Source organism: Brachycentrus maculatus, unplaced genomic scaffold, assembly GCF_059751285.1.
Source record: "Brachycentrus maculatus isolate JH-2025_06_01 unplaced genomic scaffold, ASM5975128v1 h1tg000451l, whole genome shotgun sequence".
NCBI classification, from domain to species: domain Eukaryota; kingdom Metazoa; phylum Arthropoda; class Insecta; order Trichoptera; family Brachycentridae; genus Brachycentrus; species Brachycentrus maculatus.
In genome coordinates this window covers 236728-252056 of record NW_028281198.1, presented here as the reverse complement: position 1 = coordinate 252056, position 15329 = coordinate 236728, and the positions used below count along the sequence as shown (strand labels likewise).

Sequence of the window (15329 nt, the reverse complement as noted above, 5' to 3'; positions counted from 1 at the left end):
CTTTATTTTTATTTGACCAGCGACCGGGTTTCGCCGTTACCGACATCATCAGACTGGGTCGACATCACCAGTCTGATGATGTCGGTAACGACGAAACCCGGTCGCTGGTCAAATAAAAATAAAGTGGAAAAGCTAAAAATATTGGTTTTAATCTAATAATATATTAAAAATGCAATTCCATCACGAAGTGTCAGTGGATAATATAAATCTATTAATATTTATTAAGTATAAGTGAACCTTTTAGGCTTTTACATTAAATAAGCGGTATAAAAAATTAAACATGATAAGTAAAAAAATTAAATACAAAAACGAGAAAAAAGGCATACACCCTAAAAAAACTAAAACCACCATTCAAAGTTTTAAGGAAACCTTAATTACATTAAAAAGTTTTTATGTATGTAAATATAAAATGTACCTGTTCATTTGTTATTGTTGAATGTAAAGTTGTATACAAAATAAGCTTTCGGCACATTATATAACGATATCGATTGTGTTAATGATACTCGTAGACCCAACACGTTTTCAACGCTGAAATAAAATATAATTGTAATTTTATTCTTTTTTTTATATTCCTGGTTCAAGCTATTTCGCCTGAAGCAAAGATATAATTTTAATGTAGTACGTTACGTTACTCCGGGTAGATAAAGCTTGCGAGTTATAATATAAAATGGAAAAAAATCACTCTGACTATCACAAAGATTCTTATTAAAAGGACGACTTATTTTTCCTTAAGCTTTGCGTTAACAGTATGTCTTTATCCTGGTTACATATTCATGAGGGTGTACATACTGTACATGCCACCCGTAGTTCCAATTTTCTCTCTCTAGAAATACAATATACCCCGTACTTTCTTCTCTCTATTATAAGTACAATAACGTCCTAGTTTATTTTTGGAATGAGATATTACATTAACGGATCATATATTGTAAAATATTCTTCTAGTAAGTATCAAAGTCGTGAGCATGGGGAATTATACATGTTAACTAAGATGTAAGCAGTCAAAAGAAATATTATTTTCAGATTTTTTGCTAGCTTTGTGGAATAAAATAATGATTTTAATATTACAAAATAAAAATAAAACACTTTTAAGAGACCACCATTGATAATGATGTAAACACGACTAAATTTGAAAAGTACAGATTATCATGAAACTAATAGTTTCGACATAAATAAACTGAAAAGTGGTCACATACAATTGTTTTTAAGATTTTTTTTTATTTCTTAACAAAGGTGAAGAAAAATATGAAAAAAATGACTTGCCCTTTCTCTGAAACTCGTTATGCAAAATGTTCGTACAATTATATGTGTCAAATAGATTTTTGTTTATTTTATGGTGTTTAAAAAAAAATTGGATAAAAATATTTATAAAATGTTTATTAAAAAAATAAAGTGACATTATAAAAAACGGCATACCATATTTCAATTATAAAATGGTCATAAAAAAAGTTTTGTTATGTTTCATAATTAAAAAAATTCAATTGTACGTTAAGATAGTTATTAAATAAATAATTCTAGTCATAATATATGATGTCAAAAATTATTAAAATCCATCAAGATAAATAAATACTACATAGATGGATTTGCATTGAGTAACATTTTACAAATTTTAGAACAAAAAATGATTGTCACTTGTAGAATGCTTTCAGGAACTGTATAAAATGCACACTTGAAAGGTCATCACAAGAATAAATAGTAAATTTAGCATAACTAGGACAAAAGACATCACACAAGGAGTTCTGCAAGGTGATTCGTCGTAAAGGATAGGTGCAGCATTAGGGGTGAATGCACTTCTGAAATCATTGTGTTCCCAATTAACGTACTCCTCTTCATCGTCATAGTCGTCTTCATCATCTTCGTCCTCGTCATATTCATAGTCATTGTCAAATTCGTCTATGTTACGTTTCTTGATGGAGTGATAATCGAGTCCTGTCGCGTTCATTGCGGGTGGAAAATCTTTGGTTTCCACCTTAAATAAGTTTATAAGTAACATTGCAGACTCTGAAATATCTGGCACTTCAACTTTCAGCTGAAACCAATAGCACATAAACATGAAAATCCTAATTTTTAACTCATTATTCCAATATATTTGATATCTGAAGCGAGAGTGAGCACTTCTTTAGCTCAAAGATATTAGACATACTCGTATATGTATAAGTAAATTTATTCATAACCATTTTTCTGAACCAACGGGGGGAGGGGCAAAAGTTCTATTCAACCAAGGAGGTTGTTGGTTACAATAATTTTAAAAACAAAAATACTTTTTAATTTTATATTGACAATTTTTTTGTCAAAACACGAAGAAGAAAAAACTCGGTAATGTAAAATTTCTTAGATTTATTAAACGAAAATTTTCATTCGATCAATTATATTCTAATGCAAAAAATGAAAAAATCGGGAATGCAGGTCAGATCTCCATATATTCGTATAATCTGGAATCGAGTTGATACCGATTCGATGCTCAATGTACCACGTTGATCTATATAGTCACTAGTAAAAAATATAAGAAACTCTCTTTTTAGTAAAAAATAATCAAAATAGCCAAAAAGAGCTCCCAATTATTACTAGGCAAATAGGTAAAATACCACATTTTTATCAAAACATAATTATTTGACTCCCCCTTAAAATTGAACCCGGGACCTCCTGGAGGGTAGCCGAGCGTGCTTACCATTACACTATGGAGGTGGACATTTTTCATGTAATTGTATATTTTTTATCCCATATTAAAGATAAAATTTTCATATGATATTCGCTGAAGAAAAATTGATTAAATAAAATGTTACGTACTTTTGATTTTCCTTTGGCATCAGGAAAATCGATCTTCATAATAAACCACCCCTCTTCAAATGATATGGGTTCTTCAAAAACATGTTCTCCAAGTGATACTTTCAATACAACACCAGATTGTTCAGGTATTATTTTGTACCCTATTGTGACTGTGGCACCATTTTGCACATCTACAACGGTCCAAATGCATCCTGGCTGTGTAATCGACAGTACGTAATCTGGAATAACGTCCAAAGGGTTTATATGATTAATTAAATTGTATGCCTTTGTCGAAAACGGCAAGTAACAATCTGCAGTTGGATCCTTCCAAATATCTTCAAATTTATTATGAAACTCGTCAAATGCTAGAATAACATCATTAGAAGAATACACGCCTAATTTTAAAAATCCTATACTGATTAAAAAATATATGAAAAAAATCATTTTGAAGTTAAAACGAAAATTTTATAAGTTAATTACTCGATTTGACATTTACATTTTTCGTTCTGAAGTTCAGTTTCTTTTTTTTAAAAATTAACACATTTTATTTTAATGAGTAGGTACTGCATGAACAAAAGTATTTTAAAATTATACAAAGTAAAACAAGGTTGAGGAAAATGTAGGATAAAGTTTATTTAAAAAAAAAACAAACAATTCTTGATGAATATTCGTTTAGAGTATTTACTTAAGCTTCATTTTTTCTCTATATGTTATTTGATGCACCGCGTTTGGTGTAAAGAAAATCTCCTTTTATTATTATAAGTCATATTAAAACCAATTTATTTTTAAAACTGATAATTATAACTGTATATTGGAGGCAGGCTGGTTTAAAATACATCGTATCGTTTGGCCATGTCATCCAAAATGGCACTTATAAGTCAATTTGGTAGACAGATAACTGATCAAATAGTTCAATAAAAAAATAAGTAAAATGTGCCCTCGGCACGGTAAAAATACATTTTTATAAATTATAATATGTGTATGATGAATGAACAAAATCACTATCTTCAATGGTGTTCAAAAAAAACGTTTAAGCTAATGACTGAATTAAGACATTCCATTTAATTGTCTACTTTAATTTTTCGTTCGTATTTTTTTTGCTCGATTTTTAGTAATTTTTCGTTTCAAGCAAGTTAAAACTACGTCAGCTTAAAGCACCGTAGAATGAAAGTATTTTTTCTGGTCACATGAACGCCATCTTTTGATATTAATATTTGGTCGCTTTAGCAGCTCTGAAATGGGTCCAAATATGTTACAAATGACACAAAAAGTGAGAAATATTTGGGGCCGGGGACATCACAGAAAAAGCCTACCCTAGAACGTTAGGAATATCAACCACCGAACCACCCTCTTAGAGTGTCCATCCATTAGAATAATAGAACCTTAAATCATCTCATGCCCCCTTTCAAACTCCGCCGGTTCGCTCATGCAAACTTCTATGGAGTTCAGAGGCGTTCAGAGTCCTTATCCATACATTTTCTTGTTTCTACCTAGGTACTATTATTATATTTTTTCCCTCAAAGTTGAGAAAAGAACTTTAACGTGGGAAAATATTTGTTTATTTAGGCATAAATTTTGTGAGAAAATAGTTATCATAATTTCATGTGTAAACATTTTACGTTTCCTTAGAAAGTAATGTTATTTTATAGGAATTGTACTAAAAATATCTTTAAAAATAAAGGCTTAGGGCCAAAAATAGTGATTTTTTATAAAAAGATTTACAAGTAATTTACATAAAAATTTATAGGAGTATAAGTTTTCGGCTTAGGGTTAATGTAAGCTTGAAAGCAATCACGTAACTTAAGGTTGATTTTCAATTGACGCCAAAACTACTATTGAAAACGCATTGTTTTGTAAGAGAATACTCCGATCGTTGATATAAATCATCAGCCTAATCCATTTACTCTAATTTGGAGTTATCGTGCTTAGCCGTATACAAATTGTTATACCTTACGAGCAGAATATTACATGTGGCAACATTGATTTCAATTTTGAAGTTAATTACACATGATTTATTAAAGTACTAAATGGTATATTAGAATTAATCGCTTTCTAATAATAAATGTATCGGAGGGGAAAATGGAAGCATTGAAAATATTAATTATCTCGTCTTCTTTATCCTTTGTTCGCATCTAACGATACAAAGAGCACTCTGATAATTCGTGATATTATAGTTTTTTGAAACACCAGTCGCTGTAAAACCTGGTTAGTACCTATTTATCGTACAAAAAGCACCTTGCCTCAAAAATGCCAACAAATATTCACACCGTAACAAAATCAAATCAAGATTTTACTTAAGCAGCTTTAAGATTCAAATTTAAACTGTAAAATGTATATTTTAGTTTATTTAACAGTCAATGATAAAAATCCGATTCTTTTTTTTACCTAAGGAAAATAATAAAATAAGGGTATTGTTCGATTGGTAAAATTTTATTAATAAGAAATAATTATGTATAATTTGTAAAGCTCGTTTTCATAGAATACCACCTCAGCTTATGATGGTTACTCTGTCAATGTATATTGGAAGTAATACAAGCTAAAACGTTTACTAAAAATAAAACTAAAAAAATCGAAAGACTTTTCCTATCGATTTTACTACTAAAAAATACTTTAAAAAATAAATGTACCTTTTAAAAAAAATTATACTGAAAAAAAAGTAATATACTTAATTTAAAACTGGTAGAAGAAAGTTATTTCTTGGTTTCATTAAAAATATGACCATTGAGTTTTTTTTTCTTTTCTTTATCTTTTTGTAGATCAACGTAAAAGATTGCGAGAAAGACAGTTTTTTTTAACTCATCTCTGAGTTAAACATCTGACTTATTTGAGTACAAAGTTTTCGATGATTAAAGTATAAAAAGTTACATTAAAACAGGCCGTAAAGCAGCATTACGTAGAATAAAGATAACATGAAACTAGTTAACATTTTGAGGTAAAAGTAATATCATGCAGATTAATAGGCTTTGATAAATGTCTCCGATAGTACCTTATTCACGGGAAACACGAAGGTTTCGCGTGAGAAAATGTAAAGGAATATGCAGAAAACATTTTTGATAAATCAAATGCTGGTCCTATCAAGATAAAGAGGTAATGGATGGCATTCATACAGTGTGAAAATGATTTTTTAATGTTCAAATTGCTTTTATTTATTCAACACTTTAAAGACAATTTAAAGTAGAAAAAAAATGGGGTGAAGATTGCATAGAAATTTTTGTTTCTAAATATTCCTTTGTTGTATGTATGACTGCAACTTTATAAATAAATAAAATAATTTGTTCAAAATATTATATTTTCTAACTTATTCTCCGGTTGTTTTAAAATTTTGATACTGCATAACGTTGCATTTGGATTTTTGAGGTAGGTAAAAACGTGCTTTTCGTTTTTTTTACTGTAATGGCGATGCCATCGTTTAAACGTAGCAGTAATATACGGAAAACTATTATTATTAATGGCGGTTGATGTGCTTCTTGACAGCTTTTTTATATTGTGCACATTAAAATGTATGCTTTCACTTTAATTTCTTTTCCATTTTACCAGACTAAGCCACAGTACCATGTGGGATAGCTAGTTTATAATATTTAATAAAAATATGAAATCGATCATCTTCAACTTTTTTTAAATGCCGATTCATTCAAATATTTTAAATATTGATTTAACGATTAAAAGTTAAAATAAAAACCTTTTTGTTATCTAGATCTAATTGATTGAATCAATTGTAATCGGTAAACATGTAATACTATTCATACATACTCGTATAATACAATTTATATTATAATAATTTTTTGGTAACGTTTTTACGGTTAAAGAAGGGTTTTTGATCGTGGGGATAATCTTGTCTAGTATATACTTTGTCAGATAGTATATATAATATCTTGTTTTCATACTTTGTCAGATAGTATATATATATAATATTTCAAATTTTAACTTTAAGTTTATTTTGCAAAAATAACTTTGTTAAAATTTGTGCCTTTAAAAACTACAATTATTTATATGTTGTATATTAAAAGCATTGAGCACTTTGTGGTATGGTAATAAAACACTCTCCTTACCATCCATTGTTAACTTGGTATAAAACTTTTTTTATTTACGCAAATGTATTACACAAAGTAAGCAATGGATGGTAAGGAGAGTTTTTTACTAAAATTATCATTTAATTTTTAAAAGGTATGTCAATGATGACAATTTTTTTTCGTGTTTTGATAATGCTTATATCGTCAAACACTGAGAAGTCTTAAAATACAGACAGCTTTGAAAAAAAAAATACTATCTGCAAAGTGTATTCTAGTTGAATCAATTGTTTTCTGATTAAATCATGTCGAATGTTATCCAAAATAAATCTCCCATTTTCGGTGACCTAGTCAACATTTAGTATGCATCCGAAGTACCCAATTGAAATTGGTATAGAAGTATGAAATATTTTTGTTTTACCGGGCAGTGAGCCAATACATTTGAGCTTGCCAGAAAAAGGCTTTGCCGCTCTTTGATTAATGCGAAAAAGTCATTTTTCATTTCGGTCTCGAAGGAAATTTTTACTTATCGTATTTTTACTACGAAGAATAAATTGAAGATCACAGAAGTCTTTTTAGATTTTGCATGCCGTAAATTAGGAACTGCAGTAAATTTATGGTGTTATGGAGAAAATTCTAACATAATTTCCCACACCATGCAAGAATTTTACCTTTTTTTTCCACAAAGTTCTTTAAGGACAAAACTAAAAGTATTATTTTAGAGACACTAAATTTTTCACCCTATGAATGATGATTAAGGTATTAATCGATTTGAGTTGTGGTCCCGTAGTTAGTGTCGTGGACTTTGAGTCACAATTTCAAGTTTTGAACCTACTAAAACACAATTAGATTTCTACTTTTACAACAACTTTTTTAAGTTTTTCAACCTTTCAAACAATAATTGAAAAAATAGTAAGAAATCAAATATTTTTCTTAAAAAATAAAACAAAATAAAAACGTTTAATACTACCCCAAAACTATCATTTATGCTGTGGAAAAAATGGCTTAAATCACATGTTTGACACAGTTCTAAGGTCCTTCAGAATACATTGTTAGTTCCTGAATTGGATCAGCCAAATTTTAATTATATTTTATGTTTAAAGTGAAGGGTCGAAATAATGCATTTCACATTTTGCAGCGTTGGTACTTCTGCACGTGAATTTCCGTACTAAAATCGAAACATAAATCGAAATCACATCCGGTGGGTTTGATTTATTTCCTCTGGACTTTTACAGTCAGTGGCCGGGGTATTAATCAAGTTTTTTGTAAAGATTCGAGCGTTGCAATTGCAAAAATTCGTCCATTTTAAAAGCTCCTACAATTCTTTCAGTTGTACTTCAACTAAGGAATATTTTTTTCAACGAATATTTTTTGTGTTTCTCTTTAGGTCAAACCACATAAAAAATTAAGACTACTATTTTTCTCGTTTTAAAAAAAAAACTGCTTTTGTTAATTAATTCTTTTTTCATGAACTGACTGTACAAAACAAATACTTAAACCACGGTTGAATATTACATTTGCGTTTTTTAAACAAAATATGAATTAAAAAAAATATCAAATACTTTTAATCGAGATAATCAATAGTCAGTTATTTAATTTTCACAAGACCCAAGTAGCATTCAACGTACTTGATTTTTTAAAATTAAAATATGGTTTTTGTATTGAAAACAATAGATTTTCTTCGAAATAAATATTTGGTTTTTAAAAAAAAAATAGTCGTTGAAAGGTAAGAAGTAAAAAATAAACATAAAAATATTTTTTTCAAAATATTTTTTAACAATAAATCAAATTTCAATATATTTTCTAAAAAAAAATGTGCACGGAAACACGTTTGGCTCCTCGTGTAGCTTGTCCCCTATTGAATTCTATATTTGTGAGTTTTTCTTTAAAAATGATTGATTGTTTGATTGATTGATTGATTTAAAAAAATAATAATTTTAAAATTTTAATGAATATTTTTACACCACAGTAACAGCGGATATCATTTTTTTAATATTGTTTGTACCATGCTTTTCTTAGGCATCATTAACTTAAATATACTTTTCTTACATTGAACTTTAAAGTTTAACCCCTGCAGGGTAATGTGACATCATTTAACATTATGAAGTTCAACCTGACATTACGAAAGTATTTTTAAATGTGTTATATATCAGTAATCTAATAAACAACTAATTACTTATGATCTTAAAGTAATAAATGACGTGTAAACTGATTTATCTTTCAGCCGAAAAATATGGAGTTAAAAAAATTTAGAAGGCGCATTTTTTTTATATATTTTTAACAAACATAACATTTTATTAAATAAAACTACCTAACTCACCACCACGCTTTTTCTCCGCAGGATAATGCAGAGAGAATTAGACGATACACCACTCTGTCTTTGCAAACAATATTCGCCTATATCACATTAATTTTTTTTCTTATACAAACCCGCCAATCAATCCACCCCCTAACCTGACTACTTTCAAGTATGTGAAATACTTGAACATTCTATATATATATATATATATATATATATATATATATATATATATATATATATATATATATATATATATATATATATATATATATATATATATATATATATATATATATATAAATATATATATATATATATATATATATATATATATATTTATATATAAATATATATATATATATATATATATATATATATATATATATATATATATATATATATATATATAAATATATATATATATATATATTTATATATAAATATATATATATATATATATATATATATATATATATATATATATATATATATATATATATATATATATATATATATATATATATATATATATATATATATATATATATATATATATATATATATATATATATATATATATATTTATATATATATATATATTAGCATATATATATATATATATATATATATAATATATATATATATATATATATATATATATATTTATATATAAATATATATATATATATATATATATATATATATATATATATATATATATATATATATATATATATATATATATAAATATATATATATATATATATATATATTTATATATAAATATATATATATATATATATATATATATATATATATATATATATATAATATATATATATATATATATATATATATATATATATATATATATATATATATATATATATATATATATATATATATATTTATATATATATATATATATATTAGCATCCTTTAACAAACATACATACCGGAAAAAAATTATTTATTTTTCTACCAATATACGTAATTTCGTAAAATATTTTATATTTTCTTTCATATTAATTCTCTTATTTTTTAAAGCAAAATGATTACTACGGGTATCAATTTTCATGAAAAGTAATCCCGATACATAAAATCCGAAAGAAATGTTACGTTATCCGTGTCCATAAACGTGGTCGTAAAGAAATTCATTTATATTCGGGAGCAAAATTTATTCCCTTTTGAATATTTTTATCTATAAATACAAAATAAAAATCTAACGATGTTGACCCAATTTATTAAGCAATACCAAACTTTGGGTCACCTTAACCCCAAACTAGTGAGAATGAAATGAGAACAAACAGTCAACACCACCGAGTAAAGCGGGGTAAGTTGAATATGTGTGATTTTAATTATGTCCTTATTTTACACTGGCTCTTTTTCGGAAACCCTTAATTTTGGTATATTGTTTTATGTTTTCATCATTGCCTGCGCGAAGCTTTGGGTCCTTCGCCCAAAATGGATGTAATTCCAAAATGTCACTGGGCGTAAAATTTATAACACCATCTCAAACCCCAAATATATAAAACGTTCCCTACCTTTCCGTGTTTTACACACGGTGAGGTAAAAGTAATTGCAATTATTTAAAACTGAACAAAAATCAAAGCATATTTCTAAGATTTTTAGACCCGCTAACAAAAGCGGATACTAAGGTCCGCTTTCGTAAATGCTTTTTTTCAAAGACTTGAATTATCAACAATATGGATTTACTCCCAAAAATTTGTTGGTGCTACATTTAAAAACCTCTTTAGTTTGTATTTTCGTATCATAATATTTATGAAATATTATGATATAAAATATATCGTCCGCCTCCGTAGTGTAATATTAAGCATGCTCTGCTACCTTTCTGGAGGTCCCGAACTCAATTTCCAATTTAAATAAATAAAAGTAATTTTTTCACGCTAATATTTATTCAGTATTACCCTAGACTGATACCTGAAGCGGAAGGCTGATCACCTTTCCTTCATATGTTAACGATCAAGATAACACTGAGTGTATATGATGCAGTTGGGGTGCGGTTAAGGGTTTTTAAGAAGAAGAAGAATACTAATAATATTTCAACAACGTAATATTTTTTGTTAAAACCTTAAAAATAATTTATCTCTGTCCAACAGTCAATGGAATGTATAAAATTGTAGTATGTTAATATTTTTTTAATGTAAATTTTTACTCATATTAAAAATCTACCTTTTTTTACTAACTTTTTTTATAAATTAAAAATTATTTATGTTTTAGTATGTACATTTTTTTAAATACAAAAACTAATAAATTTGCTCTGCTACGTTAAACATATTCTAAGATTTTCGTAATTTTTTTTGGAATCAGTTTATTACTCATATGTTCTTATATTTATTACCTTAGTTTTGTATATAAATAGTAAGATACAGGTAAATTGATACCTTTTTAAATAAACATATATAGTTTTTTTTTAAACAAATTACCCTCCTCCTCTTCTAGTACATATTAATAATAAAAACATAATGTAAGACACATTTTTAAAAGTTATTGAATATTCCATCCGACTCAGTCTCTTTGTTGTGGATTGTATTGAGTGCTGAGGAGTTATGTGCCACCGTTTACTTATACCTCTGCCACATGGTCAGTCCTCGTACATGGAGTAATGTATAGTTTGGTAGAATTGGTAAGCTATCTTGTTATTTGGGTATATAAAGTAAGGTTTATTCTGTAAGCCTGTCAGATTATATTTTATATGCTCGGAGGCTTGGGTAAAAACTTTGCATATCTTCGTTAATTAAAACAATGTCAAATAAGTGGTTTAAAGGCTTATCGGATATACCTACGTTCAGTATTCAGTTCTTTGTGCCGAAAATTTGTAGTATGAAGAAACTTTAATTAATTTTATAGCAACATATTACGCCTTACGTTTTTATAATTAATTTTAAAATTGTATATTAAGGGGAGACAACATTATGATAAAAAATGGTAATGGAGTTTAAAGAAGTTTTTTTTTATAGGCACCTTTACTCACTGTTTAAACATATTTTTTTAAAATCATATTCACTCCCTTTGTGGAGAATATGGAGTCCACAAACTGTCTCTGTTTTTTTTTTGTCGGCTGTCGCTCCTTTGCATCCTCCCATGTCAGATTCGAGTCCTGAAGTTCTGACGAGAACTGTCGACGAATTCTCAGCAGTGGTCGTCCTGGGCGGCGCGAACCCGGTGCTTTGTAAAAAAGGCAAGCTTGATTAAGACTCTCGGGAGGCATGCAGAGTATATGGCCAACCAACTGAATCGCATTTTCTTGACGACAGTTGAAACCAAGATTTGCTGCGTCCTACGCCTTATCTTTTCATTCCTCACAAAGTCTGGTCACCAACGCACGCCTAAAATTCTTCCAAGACACCTATTTTTAAAGCTCAGTACACGGCTGCTTTAAGCCCTTGTAAGGTGCCATGTTTCATTGCCGTATAATGTAAATATTAATTATCAATTTAAAAAAATACACTTTTGGGTACTTACATTCATAACAATACCCAAACGTTCATTTTTTGCAATTGATAAGCAATAATTCAATTTAATTGAAAGTGTTGTGTATAAGAATGTCTAGAACAAACTTTTCCCGTTTAAACTCTATTATCCCAGGACATGTTTGTATGACTTAATGCGTTCTGGTGGTATAATCTGGATATGATTCTCAAAATTATTTTAAACGAGACAATATATTTTGATTATCATAACAGTAATAACATGTAGTTATTTTAGGTTTTCGTTTCTATTTTAAATTCATTTATACGACAGCGAAAGTATTTTTGAAAGAAGTTGTTTGTTTTTATGGCATAAATTTTTGAAGGGTAAGCAGAAATCCTTTAAAGCATAAAAGTTAATTATTTATTTTTATATTCCTTTTAAAAAATGTGTGTTTTTTTTATTATATATTATAAAAAACCTGATCCCATATCAGAATTCCCGATATGATATAAATTTTAACAATGAATCCTGAGGGATAACTGCAAATATTCATTGCAAGTGGTTGAATCCTGACATCAAAGAATGCAAGGCTGAAAAAAGCATTATCGATATGGTAGTAAATATTTGTGGATAATATGGTACAATCGAATAAGATTTATAAAATCTTGAGTTTTTTATTTTTATCATTTTTTTGTAAACTTATCAATTTTCTCTTTATTATTTCTTGTAAAATCATATATATTCGGTTAAAAGTTTTTTTTTTAAAAACTTGATTTGTTACATATTATTAGATTAAAACCAATATTTTTAGCTTTTCCACTTTATTTTTATTTGACCAGCGACCGGGTTTCATCGTTACCGACATCATCAGACTGGTCCAGTCTGATGATGTCGGTAACGGTGAAACCCGGTCGCTGGTCAAATAAAAATAATGTGGAAAAGCTAAAAATATTGGTTTTAATCTAATAATATATTAAAATGCGATTCCATCACGAAGTGTCAGTGGATAATATAAATCTATTGATTTGTTACGTTTTCGAAATAAACATTATCAAATTTACAGCTTTTGATTGTAAACATTATCAAATTTTAAAGTAATTTCCAGGAACTTCCATTGTATACTGGCATGCGCAAATTGCATTGTCATTCAAATGCAGCAATTATCCAGCACTATTTTGACATTGAATCTATCAGCGCATACAAGCTACCTGTTCCAGCCCCAAAACACCTTTCCATGGGGCGGTGTACAAAATGAACCACAGTGCTTTGTCTCGAATAATGGACCACTGTGGAAATTAATTGGACCAGTTTTGACCATCGGTGGTACCTTTTCACTTAATCACTCCAAGGATGAAGGGATACGGCCTGCTCGAGAAGGTTGTATTAGTGACTTGGGGAATGCTAATTTGGCATCCTTGCTGATCAAAGCAACTCGCTGATTGAGTTGGATTCAATTAATTATACATGATTTTTTTTCTAGAAATTTAATTTGAAACTCCCATGCACTTAATTTCATTTACCTTTCAAAAAAAAAAACGCAAATTTGCTTCTAGCCAAACGCCATACGAAAAGTAAATTAAATAAATAAGTACATTTTGTGTCGACAGAGACAAAAAATCATGAATGACTAGTCTTACACATTTTCTTCTCCCATAATATTGCTTTGTATTGGTTAAGGCCCAATATACGAAAAATCGCAACTAATTTTCTTTAAAAATTTTTTTTCTTAAATTCTTTTGCATTAAACAAAATAATATAAATAATTACAAAAACCTTTAAAAAATACATAAAAATCCAGGTAACATTTGATATAATTGATTTTTTGCTTCAAATACCGGTTATGTATTGAAAAAAGTTTTTCTTCGAAAAAAATATATGGTTTTGATAAGAAAAAAGTTCTTGAAAAGTAAGAAGTAAACAAAAACGATAAAAATATATTTAAAAAAAAATAATCTGAATACCATATTAAAATTTAAAAAATATTTTGATGTTTTCAAAATATTAATTAAACTTTTATATTATCCACTGACACTTCGTGATGGAATCGCATTTTTAATTTATTATTAGATTAAAACCAATATTTTTAGCTTTTCCACTTTTTTATTTGACCAGCGACCGGGTTTCGTCGTTACCGACATCATCAGACTGGTGAGAGGCTTTACAAATTTGTATGTTATATATAAAAGAAGGCAGGAGTTGATAACCATGATTTGATATAATTTTATGAGAAATTAATTTAATTTTAGTGAATTTAAGTATTGTATGATATTTTAAATATTTTTTTATAAAGGTTTTTTGTATTGAAAGCACGATTTTATATAAAGTTAAAATAGATTTGTATTTTTTGTAAATGAATTTAAATTATGTAACGAGGTATCAGGAAATGCTGGTTGACGGCTCCTTCCACTAAGCTGTGGTTGTCCGGGGGGAGTCCGAAGTTCTCTGAAATGTAAATTTCCCGGCAGTCATTTCTTATCGACAAGACATTAAGGCATCTATTGTTTCTTTTCTAATGGGTAAAGTAAGGGAGAATGAATGTGTGTTACTTGATCATTTAATATGTCTTTATTATGACAATTTTTTAATCTATTTATTTCCAAAATTTCGAGCCTATCTAATTTTTTTACCTTTACTACATTTGTGTAAGATTTTTACATTAAATGTTTTAATGTAAAAATCTTACACAAATGTAGTAAAGGTAAAAAATTAGATAGGCTCGAAATTTTGGAAATAAATAGATTAAAAAATTGTCATAATAAAGACATATTAAATGATCAAGTAACACACATTCATTCTCCCTTACTTTACCCATTAGAAAAGAA

General features: G+C 27.8%; 2 protein-coding genes across 2 annotated transcripts in view; one reads left to right on the top strand and one right to left on the bottom strand.

Annotated features, from left to right (window-relative positions):
* Positions 1 to 15329, top strand: part of LOC148302465 (uncharacterized) — a 322290-nt gene that overhangs the window by 204260 nt on the left and 102701 nt on the right. The window lies entirely within an intron of this gene.
* Positions 1367 to 3260, bottom strand: LOC148302467 (uncharacterized). The gene is made up of 2 exons (XM_088271570.1): positions 2785 to 3260; positions 1367 to 2026 (listed from the first exon to the last, which is right to left on the bottom strand). The coding sequence occupies exons 1-2, from the start codon at positions 3205 to 3207 to the stop codon at positions 1643 to 1645; spliced, it is 807 nt and encodes a 268-aa protein (XP_088127696.1). The 5' UTR covers positions 3208 to 3260; the 3' UTR covers positions 1367 to 1642.